This window comes from Pithys albifrons, chromosome 11, assembly GCF_047495875.1.
Source record: "Pithys albifrons albifrons isolate INPA30051 chromosome 11, PitAlb_v1, whole genome shotgun sequence".
In the NCBI taxonomy this organism is placed as follows: Eukaryota; Metazoa; Chordata; class Aves; order Passeriformes; family Thamnophilidae; genus Pithys; species Pithys albifrons.
The window spans coordinates 3,572,257-3,585,440 of NC_092468.1; the positions used below are offsets into that span (position 1 = coordinate 3,572,257).

Here is a 13,184-nt window from a genome sequence, read left to right on the forward strand (position 1 = left end):
GCCCCCCAGCATCAGCAGGACATGATGCTGCTGGACTGAGACCAGAGGGGACCAGGGAGATGCTCCAAGGGCTGAAGCCCCTCTGCTATGAACACACGCTGTGGGTGTTCAGAAGAGAAAGCTCTGAGGAGACCTCACTGCAGCCTTTCTGTATTTAAAAGGGGCTTATAGAAAAGAGGGAGGGGGACTTTCTACATGGGCAGATAGTGACAGCACAAGGGGAAACGGCTTTAAACTAAAAGAGAGGAGACTAGAGTAGATGTTAGCAGAAATTCTTTACTCAGGGGGTCATGAGGCCCTGGCACAGGTTGGGCAGAGAAGCTGTGGCTGCCCCATCCCTGGAAGTGCCCAAGGCCAGGCTGGACAGGGCTTGGAGTGACTTGGGACACTGAAAGGTGTCCCTGCCCATGGCAGGGGGTAGGATGAGATGATGTTTAAGGTCCCTTCCAGCCCAAACCAGTCTGTGGTTCTATGAAGCACCAGCAGCACAGGACCTGCAGAGGCACTCAGGGCAGCCACAGCTGGATAAAGTGACTGATAATCATTGTTAACAATGATTAGAAATAATAAATATCAAATTACTTCCAAGGGAGTGCTGCATGAGTCATGTGCAAGTTCACTGGGATAAATGTAATGACAGAAGGAAGACACAAGAGATAAACATTTATTACTATTCTATTTACAACCCAGCAGTGCTGAAAGCAGATTAGATTCCTGCACACACAGACTAAGCCAAATTTCAAAACCCTGTTTTCCAAGAAATTACCTTCCTTCCATAAATCTGCATTTCATTAAAACAAACGATAAACTACTTTTAGCATTATCTATTTTTGTGTACTGCAGAGTGCCAACCACAACATCACTACTAAATAAACTCTCCTGCACTCCTAACTTGCCTTCCTAGTCATGCTCCTTAAAAATACCTCCTTCTATTTACCTAATGTGTTAAATTAAACAACAGTTTAGCTCAATATAGATATTTTTAAAATACAGAGAATATTGAAGGGAATCATTATTGTATTTGAATTTATCAGAAACAGGGATGATGACAATATGTAATCACTCCATGCAGGAATCCTCTCTACAATTCAGAGTTCAATTATGAAACTTATTTAGTATGCTAGTGTTTTAAAAATGGAAGTTATTAGAAAAAGCACTGCTTCTTTGATACTCAGTATAATGTTCCTTAGAGTAAAACACACACAAAATGCCCTGAGAAAGTAAGCCTGAATGCACACACATCTGACAACAGATTTCAGCAGTATTCTGTTGCCTTATTTATTCAAGAGAGGGAAAAAAAGCATCTAAAACTCTGCAGCAGGAAATCCCAGATTTATTTGCCAACTGCAGCAGGAGTGATTCAGTGACATTCCTAACTTTACAAGCTCAGTCCATAATCCACCCTTATCCAAATATCAATATTTGTGACCGTGTATGTACAAAGGGACTGTAAAAACACACACAAAGGAACAAAAAACTGATTTCAAATAGAACAAGAAATGCCAAACTACAGGGAGAGTCTTGGAGCTGCATTTCTAGCAGTGTCACTGCTACATGTGCTAGTTGTGTCTAAGAACTCCCAACTGGTAAAGCAGATTTGCCCTCGCTGAAAGGAGCAATGCTGGAGTAAGTGCTTTTAATAGTAGCTTTAAATGTTGCTTCCATTTCCACCACAGACTCCTTCACTGCATCATAAAAGCAGGAGTCCCATGGTTCCTGTTTATTAAACACACACAGGACAAAGAGGTGCAGCATAAATCCTACTTTTGACTGCAGCTTCCTTACACTCTGAGAGCACTGTGTGTAACTCCCACCCACACTAATTCCTGCTGTAATTCTGCTGAACACAATGACATTAGGAATGAAAGTGGGGCTTTGTCTTTTAAAGAGGGTGCTGAGGTTGGCAGGGAGGGGTGGAAGGGAAGTGAGACAAAAATTAAATGGCAACTAGAAAATTAGAGCTATAAATTCTTCATGAACAGGCTAGTGTAACTGATGCAGAATCAGTGATGGTTATTTCATGTACCACTAGACATGATCCAAAGCAAAGCACACCTCAGAAAAAATAAAAATAAGGTAACAACCAATTTAAAGAGTATTCTCTTGCCTACACCTACCAAAGAAGGCAGAGCCTGGTGTGGTGAAGCTCCTACAGACAGGTACAGAGAGAAGCAGTTTCAGTAATTGCCCTCAGATGATTGTTGCAGGCTTAGCCCAGCCCCAAAACAATCTGCTCTAATTTTGTTCAGCCATTAAGCAGATAAATCTACTTAATCTTCCCCAGGCCAATGCACAACAGACTATCTATTGCCAGTATTTCCAGCAAAAACTGCTGCCAGTGCAGTAGGTTTTAGCATAAAGGTTCCTTACACCAATGTAGACAAATACTGGTAGTGTGTTACAATATTCCTGTTGCAATGAATTCAAAACAAATGCTGTCAAGTGTTAGGGGATTTACAGAACATTTAAACCCAGGGATCAATAGAGAACATTAAAGATGAAGTGTCAAGTTAGAATTTTTCTAATTTACACACAATGGAAAGAATTTAACTAGGCTAAGTTGTGAAAGGATGGAAGGGAAAACAATAAATGTAAATATAAATCTATCAAATCATAGAATCATAGAATGGATTGGGTTGGAAAAGACCTCCGAGATCATCAAGTCCAACCCTTGGTCCAACTCCAGTCCCTTTACCAGATCATGGCACTCAGTGCCACGGCCAAGCTCAGCTGAAAAACCTCCAGGGATGGGGAATCCACCCCCTCTCTGGGCAGCCCATTCCAATCCCTGAGCACTCTCTCTGCAAAGAATTTCTTTCTGCTCTCCAACTTCAATTTCCCCTGGCAGAGCTTGAGCCCATTGTGCCCCCTTGTCCTATTGCTGAGTGCCTGGGAGAAGAGACCAACCCCCACCTGGCCAGAACTTCCCTTCAGGCAGTTCCAGACAGTGCTGAGGTCACCTCTGAGCCTCCTCTTCTCCAGGCTGAACACCCCCAGCTCCCTCAGCCTCTCCCCACAGCACTTGTGCTCCAGTCCCTTCTCCAGCCTCCTTGCTCTTCTCTGGCCCCGCTCCAGCCCCTCAATCTCTTGCCTCAACTGAGGGGCCCAGAACTGAACACAACACTCAAGGTGTGGCCTCCCCAAGGCAGAGTCCAGGGGAAGGGTCACTGCCCTGGGCCTGCTGGCCACGCTAGTTTGGATCCAGGCCAGGATCCCCTTGGCCTTCTTGGCCACCTGGGCACACTGGTGGCTCCTGTTGAGCTTCCTGTCCCTCAGTCCCCCCAGGTCCCTCTGCCTGGCTGCTCTCCAGCCACTCTGTGCCCAGCCTGGAGCGCTGCAGGGCTTGGGGTGGCCAAAGGGCAGGACCTGCACTTGGCCTTGTTGAACTCCATCCCATTGCAATCAGCCCATCTCTCCAGTCTCTCCAGATCCCTCTGCAGAGCCCTCCTGCCTTCCAGCAGGTCGACACTCCCTCCCACCTTGGTGTCATCAGCAAATTTGCTGATGATGGACTCAAATCTTCTACCTCTTTCCTGACAAAGAAATCACAGCCATGTGAACACAGGCAAAGTGTGTAATGTTGAATCCCGGACTGCTCTCACCTCACAGCAAGAGTCCTACTATTTGTGGGAAGACAGCAAACACTGTATTTTGAGTATCTGGGTGTCAGAATTGAACTGCACCACCACCTTAATCATTTCACTTGCACTTTAAAGGTTCAAAAGCAACAAAAAGTATCAAACACCTAAGCTCCTGAAGAATCAACAAAGCTGACATTCCATCATTGCCAGTAATTTCAGTACAACTGAAAATGAATAATCATAAACAGAAAATAGTTAATTATTGACATTCTCAGGAAGTAATTTTGCAATACTACAGGATGTGACCTGGCCTCAAACACAGATGCTGGCCTGAAAAACCTCCTTGTTCTGTCTTAAAAGTCAGTCAGCAATCATCCATGATTTTATCCACATAGAGGAAAAGGAACATTTCAATTTCTAACACAGTATTTGGATTAAAAAAACACAACCATGCATGTGGATACCCACAGTTAGTAAACGCACTTCAAGTTGCTCAATCCTAGTATGCAAGGTCTCAAAAATTACAGAAAAATAAGTTTCTGCAGTTCCTGTGTGTTGGAACTAGTTTTATATCTGTGGCAAAGAGCTTCTTTGTCACCAATAATCTTTCACTATTTCAAAGATACCCCGACTGTAAGATAAGGTATTGCATGAATTCTGATGAAAGTCTTTTCTCCCCCACTCCCTCCACCCTTCTCCTTCCCTCTTGTGCTTAATGAGTACAGAATGAGTATAATTATCTAGACAAAAGCAAGACCTGTGCATTTGCTGGCAAGCTGACCCTCAACTTTGTAGAGTGGAAATTCTTTAGAATTATTTTGTCTAAATCCATTACTGTATGATGGCTTTCTTCAGCATGTTAATAAAGGTACACTGCAAAAATCCCTGGGGAAAACTTCTGCCCAACAACTCCATCCTAACTATGAACTATTGCTGCATCCAACTTTCCTTGCTCCGTGTAAATGGTGTTTAATTTACACTCTCTTAACATCATCCTGTCATGCACAATGTTCAACCTTCACCAAGCAAACCCCTTCTCCCCAGAGCTTCCCATTAGTCCTCACTTACACATGCTTCTTGTGGAACTCCAGGATTTTTCCTTCAATTCTTTCCTGGTTTGGCAAATACTGGTTTGTTTTAAGGTGTTCTCGATCCTCCAATTCATCAAAATCTCCTATTTCAGCTATGACAGAAAATAAGACAGTTTTAGAATAAAAAGAAAACAAAAAAATGTTAGAATAAGGAGAAACAATGGAAAAGGAACAATGGCAGAAAATATTTGGTAAGGAATTACAGAGTCTGAGAGCCATAAATGCTTCAAATTTCTGCATCACTCCTTCCATCCAGCTTCATTTTACCAAACTCTCCCATTTATCCCAAGCAGAGTTCCTGGGAATTAGAGCAGTATCTGAATATAATTTGGAAAATTTAGACTTAATGGCTCAAGATGTGAGACTTGTAGAAGACCCATGAGGTGGTCCGAATATTTCTTACTGACACTTCATACCAACCAGTATATTTCAATTTATTTTTTCTAAATATATGTAAAATAGTAATGGACAAGGCTACTTGGGAAGATGGCAAATCACAGCTGGAGTTTTGGTGTTTGTTCCCCTCACATATCCATGTCTTTCAGATGCAACACTGTGGATTCAGGAGGAGATTTACAGAAGGAAAAAAGCATGATTAGAAAGTGCAGAACAGCTTCCATCTAAGACATGAAGCAATCAGAAGTCTTTGGCTTGGAAAAGAAAAGCACAAGGCAGGCAGAACATATTGTAGATGTATATTAAAAATACAAGTTGAATAAATACACTTTAAGAAGTCATTTACTTTCTCTGATAGTAAAATATGAAGTGACAAAAATAAATTAAGGCACAAAAGTTTTTAAAAGACAAAATGATATATATGTTATCCTAAAAACCTCCCAAAAACTAAGCTGTGAAGCTCATTTCCCTGAAAGGATGCAAAAAATATAAGTGTATTCAAATATTAGACAAATATAAGGGCAACTAAACACACAGATGCTGCCAATCTGTGACTTAAAAAGGCCACATGCAGAAATTATGGGATGGATGCAGCAAAGGAGGAGTGACCATATGCCTGTCCTGTGTCTGAGGGCTGTGTCCTGTGTCAGTTCTGGGCCCCTCAGTTCAGGCAAGAGATTGAGGGGCTGGAGCGGGGCCAGAGAAGAGCAACGAGGCTGGAGAAGGGACTGGATGTGGCACTGAGTGTCCTCTGAAACACCTCCAGGGACAGAGAATCCAACATGTCTTGATCCAACCCCACTGTGATCACCAGCCCATGGCACAGAGTGCCCTGGGCTGGTGATCACAGTGGGGTTGGATCAAGGGTTGGACTTGGTGATCTCAGAGGTCTCTTCCAACCCAACTGAGAAGAGCAACGAGGCTGGAGAAGGGACTGGAGCACAAGTGCTGTGGGGAGAGGCTGAGGGAGCTGGGGGTGTTTAGCCTGGAGAAGAGGAGGCTCAGAGGTGACCTCAGCACTGTCTGGAACTGCCTGAAGGGAAGTTCTGGCCAGCTGGGGGTTGGTCTCTTCTCCCAGGCACTCAGCAATAGGACAAGGGGACACGATGGGCTCAAACTCTGCCAGGGGAAATTGAAGTTGGAGATCAGAAGGAAATTCATTGCAGAGAGAGTGCCCAGGCATTGGAATGGGCTGCCCAGAGAGGGGGTGGATGCCCCATCCCTGGAGGTTTTTCAACTGAGATTGGCCATGGCACTGAGTGCCATGATCTGGTGATCAAAGTGGGGTTGGATCAAGGGTTGGACTTGATGATCTCGGAGGTCTCTTTCAACCCAACTGATTCTGTGATTCCATGACTCTCAGATTCTATCTGTCTGGAAGCTGTGGCGTGCTGGGAACATGGCTTGCTGAGCCAGGCAAACAGGCAGCACACAAGGTTTTGTACAACCTCCACAAGGCCAAAGTTCTCTCACACGTAAGCACCAGCTGTTCCTCCCCACAGCCAGCCCAGCTGACCACCCCAGGGTTGAAAATCAACGTGTTTAGAGAAGCAAATACCATGAGGCAGAGACTGCTTTTAGCTACCAAAAGCTTCTGTGTGCTGTTTAACCTGGGTTGGCACTGCCAGGGGTGCCAGCCCAGCTGGGACACTCACACTGCAGCAGGTGGGAGATCAGCAGAGCCGCCGTGTTGTCGCTGCAGGTCAGTCGCTCCTCTGCCAGGTCTCTCTTGATTTGCAATGCAAACAGGTACCTGAGGGAGAGGCACAAGGACCAAACTGACAGATGAAATGACCACAGAACAACTGAGCAGGGGGTTATACAAACCAGCACCTCCTAATTCTTCCTCTCTTCAAGCCCAAGGTAGCAACGTAGCTACCAAGGACAGTCAAATCAAACAAAATAATCTGTGGCTTATCCAGTGCAATTTGTCAACACAGGACTGATCCAGCACAAGGAAAACCACATTTTAAGCAGGGTTTGTTTATGCAGGAGCAACAGCTGTCATTTTTAGCTGCAAAGAAACTTAAAGAACACTTCAAGTGATCTTCTGATCAGAAAGAAGATCACTAATTCTAGTATCTTATTAGGGAAACTGATGGGCATTCCTGCTAGCACTCAGCAGTTGTATATTCCAGAACTATATTAGTAGTAGCCTACAAAGACAGCAAGAAGTTACATTTCCTTTTCTTATACTGCTACATTCTTTCAAGAAAAGTATTTTTCAATCAGTTGTTAAAGAGCAATCATTTCTGTTTAACCATTTTGTATTCTGTTGTTTCTGCTTGAAAGATGCAGTAAGGACTCCAGTGAACAGGCAACAACTCATTACTATAAACCTTCAAACTGACAGGCTGATCCTTATTCTTTACTAAATTATACTCTGAAAGATAACAGTAATAGTTCTTTTTAAAGAATTTATTTTAAAACTTTATTCCTGAAGCAAAAGGATAATTAAAGTTACACATTTTGAATGGTGAGGTTTTTTAAAGTACTGTAAGAGTGTATTGGAGGCTTCTCTAAAGTATGCTCTGTTTTCTGCATGTCTGATTGAGCTCTCTTGGTTTCCTCAATACACTCACAATAAAGCATATCATTAAAAGCATCATTTAATACCCAGATAATCTAAGCACAGACCATAAACACTCAATAAATAGGCAAAAATACAGTTCCTGCTGTAAAAATCTGTATTCCTAATGAACTTCACACATAAAACAGCAATTAACATAGGAAATTTTGGAGCAAAGGAAATATTTAGATATTATTTCTCCTTATAAGAGACAATTACAGTAGTTATCATGCTGGTTTGCTCTTAGATATGTCTGAAGGATAACAAGGAACCTCTCTAAAAGGAATTCCCTTTACAAGTAATTAAACTGGGAGAAGCACTAAACGATCTCTTTAAAATCCTGGGTAATGTCCTTGTTAGAGGCACAGACTTCAAACCAGTGCCCAGGTGACAGCAGGTGGACAGACCTGCTAAAGTGACCCCAGATCAACCAGCAATCAGCAAAAGTGACCCATGACAAGCACAGGTGAAAAATGTGCACTCTAAAGTCCATTTGCTAGTCGTGGAATATTAAAGTGTGGGCTTCGGAACTTTAAATCCTAAATAACTTATTAAAGTATGCACTGATTATTATTTTATACAGGCACTGTTTATAAATTTTGCTGTTTTCTATATACTCTGACTCCTTTGACACCACGATTTTGGCAAGCCCTAATCTGTGCAGTTCTTTGTTTTGAAAAGTACTTTTTCTGGTAACATTCCTCTGCCAACACATTTCTGCTGAAACTGTGACACTCACTTTAAGTGCTCTTTGACTCATCTTCCATCTGAGTTCTGTTTGGAAGCAGCTGCACTGCCCTCCTACAGTTACCTCCTTATTAATTCATTAGGTAATGGAAATCTAGTAGTGCTAAAAATACTTTACCTAGTATATTCCTCTTGCAGCTGACCTGGGTCTGGAGGAAAAAACTTCACAGCCAGACGAAGCATTGTAGTCTTTGGTCCTAGAGGAGAAGTTGGTCATTTCACAAAAAAAAAAACCCAAACAAACCTGGCTTCTTTATAAGCACATGCATATTCTGTTTGCAAACAAGCAGAGAAGCACAACACACATGGAATGTGGCCAGATTTCAAATCCCAGCTAACCAGAGCAGGCTCTGGTGTACAGACTGCCCATAACTGAGATACAGCAGCTGGTTCCACAGGAACTCAGATGCCACCGCCAAGGGGACACTGTGGGCTCAGCACTGTAAAAAACCTCTGTGCAACATCAAATCTGTACCACCCCCAAAGCAATGACTGGGCTGCAGTGACCCAGTGAGAGGGTCTCAGAAGGGGAGGAGAGGGAGAGGAAGAGGGAGGGAGAGGGAGACACATCCCACAGGCTCCCAACACCAACCACCAGAACAGAACCCACAAGCCCAGCCAGACCCAGCTGGCTCCCTGCAGAGTACAGAGGGTGTTTGCAGCCTGCTAATACCCATTGCATCCCATTTTCAACACTGTTCTTGTCCATCCCCACAAGAGGCAGAAAACTAATTTAATATTCACAATCAAACAGAATCCTCAGTCACTGTTGGGAATAGCCCACAATGCTCTGCATAACATTTTACAACAAACCCCAACCACGACTGGACCACATTAACAGCTCCAGCACCACCACTCAGCCTGCTGAACCACAATCCCTGTTTCACCTGGGGTTTTGAAGGAATTACTCCAGGGAACCACACTGTTAGGGAACATATGCCTTTCCAAGGATGAATTTGCAGGTGCAGCTTCTGAGATAAGAATGGAATGTTTTTGGAGACCTTGGGCCCACAGAGGGGCTGGAAATGAAGCCTGCAGAAAACTCCACCGAGTAACACTAATAGAGCTCTTTTATAAAGTTAAAAGAAGTTGCATTAAGACTGTCTAGATCTAGCAATTTTGAGGAAATATGTATTACTAAATAATTAGCTATAGCTGTGTGATGTTAGATAGTTTGCATGGAGTGTGTAGGTTAAGATTGTGTGTAACTGTGTGAAAAAGTAGCTCTCAATATAGTCCCTCCTGAAACTTAAATATCATTGTGCAAGAATAGTTTAAATATTGTTAATGTAAACATAGTTGTCCCTTCTTCTGCTCCTCTTTCCTTCTCTCCATAACTACCCAGTAACTGTAACCCATGACAAAGAGGACTGAGAAATAAAAAAGCAAAAAAGAAAAACCCATAAAATTAGATGCAGTCAAGTGAAGGGACTGGAGCACAAGTCCTATGGGGAGAGGCTGAGGGAGCTGGGGGTGTTCAGCCTGGAGAAGAGGAGGCTCAGAAGTGACCTCAGCACTGTCTGGAACTGCCTGAAGGGAAGTTCTGGCCAGGTGGGGGTTGGTCTCTTCTCCCAGGCACTCAGCAATAGGACAAGGGGGCACGATGGGCTCAAGCTCTGCCAGAGGAGATTGAAGTTGGAGAGCTGAAACAAATTCTTTGCAGAGAGAGTGCTCAGGCATTGGAATGGGCTGCCCAGAGAGGGGGTGGATTCCACATCCCTGGAGGTTTTTCAACTGAGCTTGGCCGTGGCACTGAGTGCCATGATCTGGTAAAGGGACTGGAGTTGGACCAAGGGTTGGACTTGATGATCTCGGAGGTCTTTTCCAACCCAATCCATTCTGTGATTCTATTTAATCACAGGGGATGAAGCCCCTGAAAAGCCCCTGAAAGGCTCAACTGAGAACTGTGTCTGTGGAGATCAGGCATCATCACACCCCACCTGCTCCCCATGCCAGGACTGGGCAGCACCATTTTCCTGCTGGTTTTCCTGCCTTAGACCAGACAAAGCTGAGCATTCCACAGGCAGGCAGAGGACTGGCCAGACTGTCCTTAGAGGAGCCTGCTGAGCACCCACCTGACACCTGCAGGAACCCTCCATGCCAGAGCCAGGCCAGCACTCTGTGCCACTCCCGATTCAAAGCAAGCTCAGCCAAATTGAAATTTTTAAAAAAATCAAGATTTTTGATGCAGCTGGTAAGCACAAGTCAAGTCTGCCTTAATTTAATTTAAGCATCAAGATTTCTTAAAGCTTGACAAAGTCCATTTAACCCCATCAGCCTTAATGTGCACTGATTTCTGCTGTCTGAAATACCCAATTCCCACATGCCAAATGTTTCTCCACTCACTCTCTCTTTTGCTAATGAGGGAATTGCAAACTTTGCTTTTGGACAAGTAGCTGGGAGAACTTTGTCACAGCTGCCACAAGAGCAGGTTCCTGCCTCCAACCCCAGAATTACCAAAGCTTTGGTGAACAAAATAAACTAAAATACACAGCCCAATTACAGTGTAAAATCTAGAAATAAAAGAAGGCTGGAAACAACACCCTGTAATGACACAGAGAGCTCACATTTGGCAGAGACTAAGGATTTTATAGTTCTTGAGATGTACCAAGTGAGGAAAATTAATAGTTTCAATGATTCCAGTAAAAAAATCAAAACTCCACATCAAATTTCTGAAAATACTCTGAGCCTTCGAAAGACTTTCCCAAGGTCAAGAATATTGACCTGCATATTATTGACACCAATTAATTGGAAACTATTACTGTGGGAGCAATTCTGGAAGTGCTTCAAGCATCACTTACAGCAAATGGCAATAAATACAAAAAATTAAAAACATAATACTGCAAATTTGCCTCTGCTCAACCCTCCTCTTTCTGTTTAGTCAATCTTGCCTCTATAATTATGTCCCATTCAAATCAAGAAAGAAAACACTTGTCCAGTGTCAACCAAGACACAGAATTTATTTCAAGAAGCCAAATCTGAGTAAAAACAACAACAACAAAAGAGATGTGAAGGAAAACTACCCAGGCAGGAATGGTGAACACAACACTCTATAAACTGGCAGCACCTCAGGGAAGGTACCCAAATGCCAACCTGTCACGGAGCTGAAAATCTGGATCCAAACTCCTCGCCCTCTGGAGTGGTTCAGCAGTAAAAGTGATTGCATTAATTTGAAATAAATGAAAATAAAATCCCTACCACACACCACAAAGTTCAGTGTGTCTCAGAACAGGTCATTAGCCAAGGCTAATTTGAAGTAAATCAAGAACTGTTGTGTTTAGAAGGATGTCAAAGACTCAGAAGTAGCTGCAGCTACACAGCAATCACCAGCAGGTTTGAGCTGGAACACCTTAAAGCCCATGAAAACATCCACATTCCTCTGCTGCTGGACTGGAAGTTCAAATCATTAAATTCTAAAAAAAACCAATCCTCAAACAAACATAAAAACAATATATAGGAAACTGGAAATTTCAATCAATTTCAGCTTGTTTTCAGAATGTGAACATCTGCCAGACAAGTGACTGGTATCTCTTGCAGATTATGATTTTAAAAATTTTAAAATAAATCTTTTAGTTTCACTGGTAACATAACATGGGTGGTGGACCACAAAGTAGCCATAAATTTTAGCACTTCCCCATGATTTTAGACCATTTTAGAACAGTATTGGTCCCATCAGGGAACACTCTGAGGTCTAGGGACAAGTTTCCACAATTTATATGGTATAGAAGAGGATACAGAAGGAAAATTCAGGCAGTACTGCAGACCTGTGGTCCACCAGATCTTTTAACTAAGGTTGTAATTCCTTCCAGCCAGGAGTATACAAAAATATGACACTCCAACATCTTTCTAGCAGAGAAAAGAGAGAGAGAAAATACTGTGTACCCTCCTAGGGAAGCCTCCTTTTATAGCTGGTTTGGCTCTTCTGCTTAAAAAAGTGTTGGCAAAAGCCAAAATCCTGACTAAAATTAGCTAGATGCACTGATTTCATATTTTCTGGCAATCAATTTTAAGCAGAAGAGTAAGTAAAAACTACTCCCCAGTACTAATTTTCAATATATTCCAATTAAAATTTGGAAGGGAGTAGGAATCCACCACACCCTTCTAATTTCCACAAAGCCTCTGCACTCAGAACCAGAGAACAAACGGCTTAACTCTGCTCTAAAGAAAAAAAAAAGAGTTGGATCTGATCTTTCAACATCTGGAGAACAACCTACATGCTGCATTCTTCCATCAGAGTGCAGGGTGGTACAAAGACAAGACAGCCTCTCTATTGCAGCATCCTCCTGGCAGGGAGCAGGACCACATTTCACAGCCACAGCAGAGGCCCTGAAGCTGCAGGTGGGATTTTCCTACCACTGCTCTCCCAGCAAAGCTGCTCCTGAGCACATGGGAAGAGCTGGCATGGGAATCAGCCAAAATATTCCCTTTTCTTCCCACGGTGTGACAACACAACTCACAAAAGCTTCCAACAACAAGTGTTGTATTTCACTTCAATATAAGACCAGCTGACCCAATTTATCTGGGTATTTATCAGAGAAAGAATCCTACCTGCAGTTAAGTTTCCATTCCACCCACCATATACTACCTATTAAAAACATCACCTTGGCATGTCCCAACAGGAACCACGATCACCCCTACCCTGTGTAATTAGCAGGGAAGCATAACCAGTAAACCAAGTAGTAATTGTGAAAGCAACCCACATAAAGCAGATGCAAATTAAGGAAAACTTCCTTTTTCAGAACTACTTACTCCGTACTTGCTTAATAACAGGTTTCATGGGTTCCAGCCAAATCTGAAATG

The 13,184-nt window shown here is 43.0% G+C and overlaps 1 protein-coding gene across 10 annotated transcripts in view; it reads right to left on the minus strand.

Annotated features, from left to right (window-relative positions):
• The window catches only part of FARP2 (FERM, ARH/RhoGEF and pleckstrin domain protein 2), an 81,788-nt gene that overhangs the window by 37,160 nt on the left and 31,444 nt on the right, over window positions 1-13,184 (minus strand). For all 10 annotated transcript variants that reach the window (XM_071566647.1, XM_071566646.1, XM_071566643.1 and 7 more), the window contains exons 4-7: window positions 13,134-13,176; window positions 8,503-8,581; window positions 6,724-6,821; window positions 4,650-4,764 (exon numbers count right to left, since the gene is read on the minus strand). In XM_071566647.1, coding sequence (XP_071422748.1) covers window positions 4,650-4,764; window positions 6,724-6,821; window positions 8,503-8,581; window positions 13,134-13,176 — 335 coding nt within the window. The remainder of the gene's footprint in view (window positions 1-4,649; window positions 4,765-6,723; window positions 6,822-8,502; window positions 8,582-13,133; window positions 13,177-13,184) is intronic.